The 13,562-nt window shown below is 35.3% G+C and overlaps 1 protein-coding gene across 10 annotated transcripts; it reads left to right on the forward strand.

Moving 5' to 3' along the window:
- The first annotated feature begins 606 nt into the window (after positions 1-606).
- Positions 607-11,422, forward strand: LOC127414190 (lysophosphatidylserine lipase ABHD12-like). Of its 10 annotated transcripts, none has more exons than XM_051652010.1 (13): positions 607-793; positions 1,509-1,603; positions 1,715-1,808; positions 7,180-7,299; positions 7,790-7,820; positions 7,916-7,961; positions 8,031-8,160; positions 8,303-8,340; positions 8,673-8,749; positions 9,552-9,634; positions 9,772-9,850; positions 9,984-10,108; positions 10,233-11,422. In XM_051652010.1, the coding sequence occupies exons 1-13, from the start codon at positions 696-698 to the stop codon at positions 10,264-10,266; spliced, it is 1,050 nt and encodes a 349-aa protein (XP_051507970.1). In that variant the 5' UTR covers positions 607-695; the 3' UTR covers positions 10,267-11,422. The 10 variants fall into 10 exon arrangements, 9 of the variants coding, with proteins under 9 accessions (XP_051507970.1, XP_051507968.1, XP_051507969.1 ...); XM_051652008.1 differs by lacking the exon at positions 1,715-1,808 and adding an exon at positions 6,972-7,065; XM_051652009.1 differs by lacking the exon at positions 7,180-7,299 and adding an exon at positions 1,948-2,067 and having other exon boundaries at positions 608-793.
- The last annotated feature ends 2,140 nt before the right edge of the window (positions 11,423-13,562 follow it).

The following is a 13,562-nucleotide window of genomic DNA, read 5'->3' on the forward strand; positions in this document are numbered from 1 at the left end:
CTGACCAGCTTAAATATGGGACAAATCGCGTCCTGTATTGATTCGATGCGGGACGCATAATTTTATCTTTAAATGCGGGACGATCCCATATTTTATGGGACGGGGGGCAACCCTAGATGGAAATGTCTATAACAGTGTGACATCACAATTTGGAGGAAGTAGAGAACGAGTTGTTTTGGCAGCTTGGTTTCAACAAATGCTCTTTTTGCAGTGAAGAGGAAGCTTTGAGTTCTGAAACTTACGTTTCATACTTACGTATGTTTCTATTGTACAACGACATCTTAAATGTTAAAAGATCATGGAAAATTTAATTCCTCATGCCATGACCCCTTTAAGAGGCAGACTAACGGGTAATCCTGGCAAGTTTGGTGAAAAATAGCAGGCAGAGCTCAAAAATACAAATCTAAGAACGTAAGGGAAAAAAGGCTTCAGAGTATCAAACAGACAACTAGTAACTAACTTTAGCAGTCCAACACATATGCAGGTCAGAGTTTAAATAGGGCTGAAATATCACCATCTGGTGGTAAAATAAAGGAACCACAGGCAAAAAAAACAAACAAAACAAAAAACATTCCAAATGAGAGCACATAAGGACCAGTACTGGCTCTTTACACCCGCCTCCTTATGTGAGGTAGCAGTGTTTGTTGAACTATTGCTGCGAAGTTTATAGTTAGAAAGTGCTCCCTACTCTCAAAATGAAGAGAAGAATCGATCAATCTGATCAGAAGTTTACATCTGGAGAAAGATTGCAGCAGACTGTTAAAAGACCTAAGGATATTGGCGTGCAGGCAAGGCAAGTCACATAAGTTGTACTGACTTATCTTTGAAAGAAATTACAATTTTTTTCTTTGACCTAATACTATGATAGTGCCGTCCTCAGATTCAGAAATACCCCACAAGGACTACGTATACTCTCTCCTTCTTCAGACAGACATTTATGACAGCTCTATTTTCAAACTGAATTAGTGGCAACAATTAACATTGTAACAATGCAATTACAATGTAACATCAATAATGTATAATATCCATTTCCAGTGTGCTTTGGATAGGGCAACATTGTGGTAAAAGAGAAGAACCTAACATGTGGCACTAACAAGATAACTATAAATGTACAATGTTTATAAAGTTTTTATAGGAAAAGTTTTGGGGTTTGAATTTGTTTTTGGGACAACTAAACTAAGAAGATTTTCATTCGAGCAATTCATTGAAGATTAAATAGATTGTTTAATAGTTTAATAATAGTTTATATAATAATAATAGTTTAATAGTGTGTAGAATAGATTTCATTCCATTACAACTGAACACCTTTCATCTTCCAAACAACAAGAAGAGTTGTAAGCGAATGAACTTTACCTGGAATTGGACTGGTCCTACTTGTACAGAAGATTGTACTGGTTTAACTATAAATTTGAGTTTGCCTTCACTTCAGTTAATTTTTAATTGAGGTTAGGGAAAATTAAGACTTCACTTACACCCACTTTCTGTGTACCTGCCCTCCTTCTCTTAAGATCTCAGTGGTGGGTGTGGACTTGGACTAAAGTGGGACTTCTTTCCCTTTGTGTCCTCTCTGTAACAATACTATTTCTTCAGCAACTCTTCACTGGTATTATACCACTTTTTCCACATATGTAATAGAGTGTTGTCATTGAGAATGAGAGTTATGCATCTATAAAACTTACTGATTTTATATGAATTAATTTGTGTGTTTCTTCAGTTTCTGATGACCTTAGTCGACCTTCGGACTTCGGTCTCAATCATACTATAAATATCTACCTTAATTCTGAGGAGGGGGTGAGAGTAGGCGTATGGTCAGTTATGAGACACCTACATATCACACACATATACACAAAAAAAAAAAAAAAAAAAAAATAGCCACGGAGAGCAAACATGTTCAGGTTTTCAATATATAATCTTTTTCATTCCCTTTGCACAAATGCATCCTTGCAGGTATACTGTACCCGAACACAGATGGAAAGAGGCACAGGGGAAAGATCTAGAGTGGTATGAGAAGGCTTTGGGGGATGGATCGCCCATTTTCATCTACCTCCATGGCAATACAGGAAACAGGCAAATAATAATAATAATAATTATTATTATTAAAAGTTTAACCTTAAAATATGAGTACCACTTTTAATCCTAAGAATTGTATTTTCTGTTCTCTAAAGATTTAATGTTATGTTGGAAGTTTGCATAGTCTTTCTGTTTTATTGAAGAGATCAGTGATCTGACTTGTGCTTTGTACTCACACTGCATTGAACTTTACCTTAGTAAACTGGGATGGGCAAATGCAGCATATCGCTTGAGATTAACTTTCACTCATTTTGCGGATTTCACAATCCAATGGAAACAAAAGTAAAAACTGTATAACTGTAAACACTACAGCTCCTGCTGTATATGCTATATATGTACCTGCAAGAAAGTGATTTGCTTTTGACTTGATGCTGGATGACTACGTGTTTTTATACTTCTAATAAACAGATCCTCGCCTCCACACCGAATTGGAGTTGCAAATGTGAGCAGTTTCACTTATTTCATGACACAGTCTAAAGACTAAAACTTAATCATGATGATAATCACTGAAAATGTTTCCTGGCCCTACAGGTCTTGAGTGCTGTAGGATATCATGTTCTAGTTTTGGACTACAGAGGTGGGTTAAAATGTTGTCATTTCACTGATCTTGGTGTGAACAATAAGGGATATTTTCGTTGTCTCACACAAACCTATTAAAATGTGTTAGGATTCGGAGACTCCACCAGTGAACCCACAGAGCTCGGTCTGACTACTGATACCATATATTTGTACAACTGGGTTAAGGCACGTAGTGGAAACAGCCTGGTGTGTGTGTGGGGTCACTCACTTGGTTCTGGGTGTGTAGAATCTGCTTTCTCATTGCCTTTTGCTATGTATGGAACAAATACTGTATATTAGAAACAATAAAGCCAACAATTATAAATAAAAAACTAAAAAATAATGTATTATGTATATTATCTATTAAAGTATCTAGTATAGCCTACATATAACAGTTTCTTTTTCAATAGTGTTACAACTAACACTGCAGTGAAACTACAAGAGGAAGGTAAAAATTTTACTGATTCGGAAACAATGTGGGGATGATCGCATGTGCCTCCGTGGCTAGTCAGTGTTATTGTCTTGCTATTTACCTTTCATTTTAGAACATTACCTTTGGTATGACCGAGTTGTCATTCTATGTTAACTTCATTTTGTCTCTTTAAATATTTATCTTTCATTTTAAATATTTATTTAAACACATTTCTTGGCTGTAAGGAAAGTAGAATGTTTGTCTTGATCAATAAACGAAATTTCTTCGCAGGAAAAAGTTTTGATGGAATAATACTCGAGGGAGCATTCAGTATTGGGCGGGTGGCAGTACCCTTTGAACACCCTTTTACCTGGGTAAGTAACATATCAGATCTTTGAAATGGTGGCAAAACAACTGGTTAATAGATAATTTTTTTTTTTTTTTTTTTTTTTAGATGTTTAAAAGTTAACTATGAGATATCACAAGAATACCTTATAATCAGAATTTGCTGTACAAAGTAAATTCACTTCAAAATTTCAATTTGAACAAGTCTAAATCAGTGAAAGTTCATTGATATTGTACATGGACAAGATCTATAATAATGGCCATCACAACCCATATAGCGCTTATTTTGTACCTCTCTTTTTCTCTCCAGTTTTATTGGAAGTTCCCATACATTCAGTACTACATTTTCAATCCATTGAAATACAACATTTTCAACTTCCCAACTGATGAGAAGTATGTGACTACAGAATAAAATCACAATAATTCATCCACTCAACAATATTAGTAGAAATTAGATTGTAATAGAATGACAATGGTGTGTTAAATATGATGATGTGTTTTCATGAAAGGATGTGTGCCTTATTCATTAAGCTTCCATCCCATTTTTTCTTTTCTTTATTGATAGTTTAAAGAAAATCAGAACACCCATTATGTTTCTCCATGCTGAAGACGACCATTTAGTACCCCTATACGTGGCTCAAGAGGTTTGACATGACATTTGTGTATGATCATTATTTTACAAAAATTGAAATTCATAAATAGAGGTACAGGGTCTTAATATAGTGCACAAAATATAAAATAAAAGGAGCTGCCTAGAGAACTACCTGAAACGGGATTTTAAAAGTTTTTTTGTAGGCTGCCTCTTTTATTTTTTAGACTTATTTTAGCTAAAAAATAAATAAATAAATAAATAAAGTACGTTTTTAATTTTAAAACAATTTTATGTTTCTCAGCTTTACAGCATTGCAAGAAATGCCCAGAATTCTGATGAACGGGTCAAGCTGGTACAATTTAATGGATCGCTTGGATATCTCCATAATGGGCTCTATAAAGATCCTAGTTTGCCAAGTATCATAAGGTGATATCACTCTCTGAAAACAGTTTAGATCATATGCACATTACTAAATCTAATTTTAAAAAGAATTTCCATAAGTCATAATACAAAATACACAGTGTTGGGGGTAACACGGTACAAGTAACACATGTATTGTAATCAGATTATTTTTGGACGCAAAAAGTAATGCGTTACTGAATGCACATGTATGCCATAGTACTTGAGTTACATAATTAAATAAATAATGTGTGTTACAGTATTTACTGACAAATAAAATTGAAAACCTCTCCTTTCCACATGAAGTCATGTTGGCCATGTGTAGATGAAATGGCAATATTTTTTTTTTACTTTAAGGAGTTACGCAATATTGTAATGTGTTACTTTTAAAAGTAACATTCCCATACAATGGACATCACTTTTAAATTAAATAACCAAAAAATGAATACCTACTTTTCTCATTCCAGGGAGTTTGTGAAGTCACTGACGGCGTGAAACAGACTCACAGGAGGAAGATGATTCACACCAAGTAATTGCCAGATATTGCTGTTTCTTCAGAACTCTCCTTGCCCTGTAGATGTAACTAGAAATTAACAGTTGTTTGAAAAAAATATGCACTTCTATAAACAATGTAATGTCTGAAGTAAATTGTACAAGATTAATCTATTATTACATTTAAATTACATTTAGTCATTTAGCAGATGCTGTGATCCAAAGCGACTTACAAATGAGGAACATAACAAGCAATCTGTCCTACAAAAGTCAACAATATCTGCAGTATTGCAATGTTAGGGTTACCATAACCCTAACCCTAAGTTCAGATAGTGGCTACAGAAGCTACATTTATTACCTTACACATATTGATTAACGTTTATTTCTTTCAAAACCACAGCGAAGACTTTTTTTCATGACTTCCCTCAATAATAAAATCAGTTGTAAAGTTTGCTGACCAAGTTTGGTTTTGCATTGTGCAAGATACATAATTCACACAAAGAGGGATGTAGATGAAAAGTATGTTAATGAGTGGAAAACATCTTTGATTTTATCTTCAGGATTTCAGTTTCAAACATTAATTGTGTAGTTTAACTTTGCCTCTCTCCATAACATGAGTTAGAAGTAACCTATAATCAGTATGAAATATTGAAAAAAAAAAACGGAAGTGTTCAATTCTACAACAGTTAGCAGTTAAACCAGTGACACTGGTTGAAGGGATTCACCTGTTTCAGTATTGTACTTCAGTTTGTACTTCAAGACGGTGGACATTTTTTCACATGCAAATTAAATAAAATCTTTGTTTAGTCTCCATTTAATTTATTCATTAATTTTCATAATTGATAAATAAATGAAGCATTGTAATCATAACAATGTATATTCATTAAATGCATACCAAAATAACATCTACAGAAAAAAAGCAGAATTTCATTCACTTGACGAAAAAATGTGTGCACATAAGACCACTCCTTGCTCTTTGCCCTTTACACCCTTTCGCTACCATGAGTCGCCTGCTTTGTTGAAAAATTGCCTAGTTGTGTAAAGTAAACAAGTACAGAGTGTTCCCTGCTCTCAAAATGAAGAGAAGAATCAATAAATTTGAAAGCAAATCTGCAAGAAGACTGCAACAGACTGGTCCTAAATTTAAGACTGAAAACGGGCAGACAGTGTAAGTCACATTTGTTGTACTGACTTATCTTTGAAATCAATTACTTTTTTTCTTTTTTTTCAACAATATGACAACTCCATTCTCAAATATAATTAACTGCAACAATAACAAACAATTTATGTCAGTAATAATGTATCATTTCATTACCAGAGTGGTTTAAAGGGCTAATGTAGTTTGTTATAAAAGAAAATAACCTTTAAAATTAGTCAGTATCAAGATTACCATAACTTTGCAAAGTATATAAAAAAAGTTTAGATTTTCCACAACATATCAAGGTTAGAAGAACATTTTGCCTAGCTGGCACTCCAGAGTTGTATTGCAGAGATGTGTAAGGATTCTCACACTGTCACATAATCAGGTGAATACTAGAAATTGCAATGAATATTATTTTCATTTAGTAATTATTTTCAAGACCTTGAAACGAAAATGTTCATGGGGTCTGAAAATGTATAGACAATGTAAATCATAAGGAAAATGAAAATGTTTTCATTCATGCAATGCAGTGAAGAGTGTTAAGGTTTATTCCTTTACAAAGACGTTTCACTTTCCAAACAACGAGAAAACTATTTAGTTGTAACAGAAGGAACTCTGGCACTGGACTACAAAAACTTGTAGATTGTATTGATTTAACAATATATTTGACTTGGTCTTCACCTCAATTGAGGTTTGTGACTTAAACTGTGCTTGAAAACTGCATTTCCACCCAGTTTCTGTGTGTACCTACCCTACTTCTCTTAAGATCCCAGCGGTGGGTGTGGACTTGGACTAAAATGGGATTTCTGGCTTTCTGCATCCTCTTGGTGACATTTCCATTACTTCTGCAACTCTTCCCTGGTATGATTTTGAAAATTATACATTAACTTTTATCCCCAATATTGGAATGTTGTCACTGAGAATAAGAGCGAGAATTGTATTGATTTTCTGTATTTCTCCAGTTTCTGATGACCTCAGTCGACCTTCGGACTTCGGTCTCAATCATACTATAAATATCTACCTTAATTCTGAGGAGGGGGTGAGAGTAGGCGTATGGTTAGTTATGAGACACCTACATATCACACATAAAATGCATAAAATAACCACAAAGAGAAAAAAAATTGTCTCTATCTCTTTCTTCCCCTTCACAAAACAAATGCATCCTTGCAGGTATACTGTACCCGAACACAGATGGACGGAGGCGCAGGAGAAAGATCTAGAGTGGTATGAGAAAGCTTTGGGGGACGGATCGCCCATTTTCATCTACCTCCATGGCAATACAGGAAACAGGCAATAGACTCACTTTTTAATTTATTTTTAACCTTAAAATATGAGACCACTTATAAATTGTTTTTGCTCTCTCAAGATTCTGTTGTATGCCTCTGATATTCTGTTTGCACAGAATAGTCTTCTGTTTGATGAAGAGATCTATGATCTACTGTATGATCTGACTTGCGCTTTATAATTCACACCGTATTGCAGTGTGCACTTTGACTTAGTTAAATCTGGGATGGGCAAATGCAGCATATCGCTTGAGGTCAACATTCATTCCTTCAGCAAGTTTACTATTTCAGACGGTTATGTAAACCTTCCAGATATATTATCAATTTGTTTACCTTAAATAAAATGGAAACAAATTATTTTTCTACCACTGATTTGGCAACATCAATTTTCTTTGTAATTTTTCTAGTTTGATGTTAATACAATACATTTTGTTGTATAGATATTAAAAAATGTAAGTGATTTGCTTTTGACTTGTTTTTATACCTTCAATAATCAGATCCGCACCACATCGAATTGGAATTGCAAATGTGAGTAACCTTACTTATTTTAATCGCAAGGTCTAAATAGTAATAATAATAATAATAAAAAAGATAATGACTTAAATGTTTTTTTGGCCACACAGGTCTTGAGTGCCATTGGATATCATGTCCTAGCTTTGGACTACAGAGGTGGGTTAAAATTTTACTTCTCTGTACCACAATTGTTATTGTTTCACACAAACCTATAAAATGTGTTAGGATTCGGAGACTCCACCAGTGAACCCACAGAGCTTGGTCTGACTACTGATACCATATACTTGTACAACTGGGTTAAGGCACGTAGTGGAAACAGCCTGGTGTGTGTGTGGGGTCACTCACTTGGTTCTGGGTGTGTAGAATCTTCTTTCTTATTGCCTTTTGCTATGTTTAGAATGAAATATTAGAAACAATAGGTACAAAAAATTGTAAATAAAAAAAATACAACTAAAATATTATGTATTATAATACAAATAACAGTTTTTTTCCAATAGTGTTGCAACTAACACTGCAGTGAAACTGCAGGAGAAAGGTAAGAATTTGAAACAATGCTCACAATTACAGTAGTATTGTCAGTATTGTTGTCTTACTCTTTACCTTTCATTTTAGACCATTAACAACAAAACTGTTAAAATTAAAAACATGTATGGCATAGAAAGCTTCACATATTTCAATTTAAATACTGTAAGGGAAGTTGAATGTAAAATTTTGTCTTGACTTGTGCAGCTATTTTGCCATCATTCCATTGCAACGGCGGCACAGAAGCAGCATCGGAAGCAGTATATACCACAAAATACTGTGTGTTTACACAGGCATAGAGGCAGCATACATGTATTTACAAAGGAACTGTACGTTTCTTGACAGGAAAACATTTTGATGGAATAATACTTGAGGGAGCATTCAGAAATGGGCAGGTGGCAATTGAACACCCTTTTACCTGGGTAAGTAGTTCCATATCTGACAAATCTCTCTATTATTTATAAGTTTTATATTTTTGAAGGCCACCAGATGTCACAAGAATACACTATAATTAGGATTTGCTAGTAAAATTGACTTAAAATCTCAACTTAAAGGGATAGTTCACCCAAAAAGGAAAATTCTCTCATCACTTACTCACTCTCAGGCCATCCCAGATGTGTATGATTTTTTTTCTTCAGCAGAACACAAACTAAGATTTTTAGAAAAATATATCAGCTCTGTAGGTCCATACAATACAAGTGAAAGACTCCAGTGGTTAAATCCTAATCTTCAGAAGCGATATAATAGGTGTGGGAGAGAAACAGAACAATATTTAAGTCCTTTTTTCCTCTAAATCTCCACTTTCACTTTCACATGAAAGTGAAATTGGAGATTTAAAGGAAAAAAAGGACTTAAATACTGTTCTGTTTCTCACCCACTCCTATTATATCACTTCCGAAGATATGGATTACTTTTATGTTTCCTTTATTTTATTTTTGAAGCTACAAAGGTCTGATCTCCCTTCACTTGCATCGTAAGGACCAACAGAGTGGAGATATTCTAAAAATCTTTGTTTGTGTTTTGCTGAAGAAAGAAAGTCATACATATCTGGGATGGCATGAGAGTAAATGATAAGAGAGTTTTCATTTTTGGGTGAACTATCCCTTTAAGTCTGAATTTATAAAATTTGAAGTTCAATGATATTTTGCAAACCACACAAACCATAGTCTGGTACTGTAGATATAGCCAACTTATTTTGTACCTCTCTTTTTTCTTTCTCTCCAGTTTTATTGGAAGTTCCCATACATTCAGTACTACCTTTTCAATCCATTGAAAGATAACATTTTGAATTTACCAAATGATGACAAGTACGTGACTACAGAACAAACATAATTGTTTAAATAACATAACTAAGTGGAAATGTAGTTATTGTTATAGAATGCCAAAGGTGTGTTAAATAAACGTTTAGTGTATTTTTTCTTATTTTCTCTTTCTTTTTTTACAGTTTGAAGAAAATTAGAACACCTCTTATGCTTCTCCATGCTGAAGATGACCATATAGTGCCTTTTTACATGGCTCAAGAGGTTTGCCATCACATTTACTGTATATATAACATGAGGTTTGACATAATATTTACTGTATTTGAGACTCATTTTACCTTAGAATAAAAAATACAATTTGAAATGTTTTAATTAGCTAAATAATTTATTTGCTCAGCTTTACAACATAGCAAAAAATGCCCAGAATTCTGATGAGCGGGTCAAGCTGGTACCATTTAATGGATCGCTTGGATATCTTCATAATGGCCTCTATAAAGACCCTCATTTGCCAAGTATCATAAGGTGATATCACTCTCTGAAAACTGTTTATATTATAAGAATTTTGCAATTATGTTGCCCAACAATGGACATTCATCACTTTTAAATAAAATAACTGAAAAATGAATGCCTACTTTTATCATTACAGGGAGTTTGTGCAGTCACTGAGTCTGACGGCATGATACAGACACGCATGAGGGGGATGTTTTTACACCAAGTAATGGCCAACTAAATAGCTGTTAATCAGGGCTCTTCTTTCTCTGAACTGTAATTAGAACTGTACATTTACAGTATGCACCTCTACAAAAATGGACAAAAAATAACGTATGTCCGAAGTAAATTGTACGGGACTAATTCTTCTCCCCTCATAATTATTGTCAATTGTCAATCTGATAATTTCTGTAGGTGGCATGAGCTGTGAAGTATGAGCTGGTGTTCTAATGGAAGTCAGATGTGTAAAAGGTAAACAGTAAGGGAGACAGGACAGTTCCCTGATGTGGCCTACAGTCCTTGAACCTCACTGTCACCTGCTGTGTTCAACTAGAGGGCATTTGAGGACAAGTGTCCTAAAGATCTTCATGATTTTCAAAGGGAGGGCTGGTACACTCCAGATTTGGCACTGGAGCCACACATAAAGTTTTCAAAAGCTTGGGGGTACTTTGACCAGTACAAGGGGGTGAGAGAAAAGATACTGCAGTCAGTGCTGGGTAGATTACTTCTGATCTGTAATCTGGTACTGATTACAAATTACAATACATGACTAAGATTGTAGTCAGTAGCGTAATCTCTTAGATTACATTTTAAAAGTAATCTAACCTGATTGCTTTTGGATTACTTCTGACATAATTCTTGTTTATTTGATGTCACATGCATTTGAGTAGGATAAGCTTGTACCATTTTGACATAGTGTTGCTTAAATGCATTAAAGAAACTTAATGAGAATTTATATAATTTTTTCCTGCATGTTTTACTCGGGCACCTAAAATGTTCTTACTCTGACAATTTTGGCACATCAGACCAGTTATATTTGTGAATCAATGTCACAAAAAAAAAAAAAAAAAAAAAAAATTTCAAAAGTTGTCACAAAAGCAAAAGGGCATTAATGTACATTTTTGAAGTAAAGTACTAAAGCAGTCTGTGAAACTAAGACTAAATTTGCAGCACTAAGGCAACTGGTTCAGCATTTATGTTTGGATTACCACTCCATCTTCAGTATCATAATGGCTGGTAGCCTATCAGGTCTGTGTGTGCAATCGGCCACCTCCCCCCCATCCCCCATAAAAAGTAACTGTAATCTAATTACAGGTGCATCTCAATAAATTAGAATGTCGTGGAAAAGTTCATTTATTTCAGTAATTCAACTCAAATTGTGAAACTCGTGTATTAAATAAATTCAATGCACACAGACTGAAGTAGTTTAAGTCTTTGGTTCTTTTAATTGTGATGATTTTGGCTCACATTTAACAAAAACCCACCAATTCACTATCTCAAAAAATTAGAATATGGTGTCATGCCAATCAGCTAATCAACTCAAAACACCTGCAAAGGTTTCCTGAGCCTTCAAAATGGTCTCTCAGTTTGGTTCACTAGGCTACACAATCATGGGGAAGACTGCTGATCTGACAGTTGTCCAGAAGACAATCATTGACACCCTTCACAAGGAGGGTAAGCCACAAACATTCATTGCCAAAGAAGCTGGCTGTTCACAGAGTGCTGTATCCAAGCATGTTAACAGAAAGTTGAGTGGAAGGAAAAAGTGTGGAAGAAAAAGATGCACAACCAACCGAGAGAACCGCAGCCTTATGATTGTCAAGCAAAATCGATTCAAGAATTTGGGTGAACTTCACAAGGAATGGACTGAGGCTGGGGTCAAGGCATCAAGAGCCACCACACACAGACGTGTCAAGGAATTTGGCTACAGTTGTCGTATTCCTCTTGTTAAGCCACTCCTGAACCACAGACAATGTCAGAGGCGTCTTACCTGGGCTAAGGAGAAGAAGAACTGGACTGTTGCCCAGTGGTCCAAAGTCCTCTTTTCAGATGAGAGCAAGTTTTATATTTCATTTAGAAACCAAGGTCCTAGAGTCTGGAGGAAGGGTGGAGAAGCTCATAGCCCAAGTTGCTTGAAGTCCAGTGTTAAGTTTCCACAGTCTGTGATGATTTGGGGTGCAATGTCATGTGCTGGTGTTGGTCCATTGTGTTTTTTGAAAACCAAAGTCACTGCACCCGTTTACCAAGAAATTTTGGAGCACTTCATGCTTCCTTCTGCTGACCAGCTTTTTAAAGATGCTGATTTCATTTTGCAGCAGGCTTTTCACCTGCCCACACTGCCAAAAGCACCAAAAGTTGGTTAAATGACCATGGTGTTGGTGTGCTTGACTGGCCAGCAAACTCACCAGACCTGAACCCCATAGAGAATCTATGGGGTATTGTCAAGAGGAAAATGAGAAACAAGAGACCAAAAAATGCAGATGAGCTGAAGGCCACTGTCAAAGAAACCTGGGCTTCCATACCACCTCAGCAGTGCCACAAACTGATCACCTCCATGCCACGCCGAATTGAGGCAGTAATTAAAGCAAAAGGAGCCCCTACCAAGTATTGAGTACATATACAGTAAATGAACATACTTTCCAGAAGGCCAACAATTCACTAAAAATGTTTTTTTTATTGGTCTTATGATGTATTCTAATTTTTTGAGATAGTGAATTGGTGGGTTTTTGTTAAATGTGAGCCAAAATCATCACAATTAAAAGAACCAAAGACTTAAACTACTTCAGTCTGTGTGCATTGAATTTATTTAATACACGAGTTTCACAATTTGAGTTGAATTACTGAAATAAATGAACTTTTCCACGACATTCTAATTTATTGAGATGCACCTGTATGAGTATTTTAGAATGTAATTTAATCTAATTACAAGTACTTGATTTTTTTTTTTAATTTTTATCTGACTACATAATCCAAATTACATGTAATCTATTACTACCCAGCACTGGATGCAGAACACCACACAGCTTGTCAGCCCATATTAGAACCACTGGTCTGACTACATCAGGCCTTGCAGCCTTACCTGTGTGGAGCTTCCTTAGCATTCCTCTCACCTGGTCAGCAGTTACAGACATGGTGGGTGGAGACTGAGAGGTTGCTTTAAGTGTTTTGCAGGTAATCAAGTCACAGGGAGGTGAATAGGCAGGGGAGGGGAAACTCTGAAGAAAACTCAAATATGTGGCTAGAGCTGTAAATATTGTGTTGGCAACGCCTGCTCCATCATTAGTTCAGGTATTTTGAAGAAAAAAAAAACAATAGTTATTTAATCCATACAGTCAGACCCAACATAGTTGTGTCCAAAAAAGATTGTAATTGCTTGGAAAAGACCTGGAACATCCACTAGTTCTCAACTCAGACTTGCAGACTAGTTTGCAAGACAAATGCTTCAGTATGCAAAGCCACCTCTCCCATTTCAATAGAAAATCTTATA

Source organism: Myxocyprinus asiaticus, chromosome 23 (assembly GCF_019703515.2).
Source record: "Myxocyprinus asiaticus isolate MX2 ecotype Aquarium Trade chromosome 23, UBuf_Myxa_2, whole genome shotgun sequence".
Classification (NCBI taxonomy): domain Eukaryota; kingdom Metazoa; phylum Chordata; class Actinopteri; order Cypriniformes; family Catostomidae; genus Myxocyprinus; species Myxocyprinus asiaticus.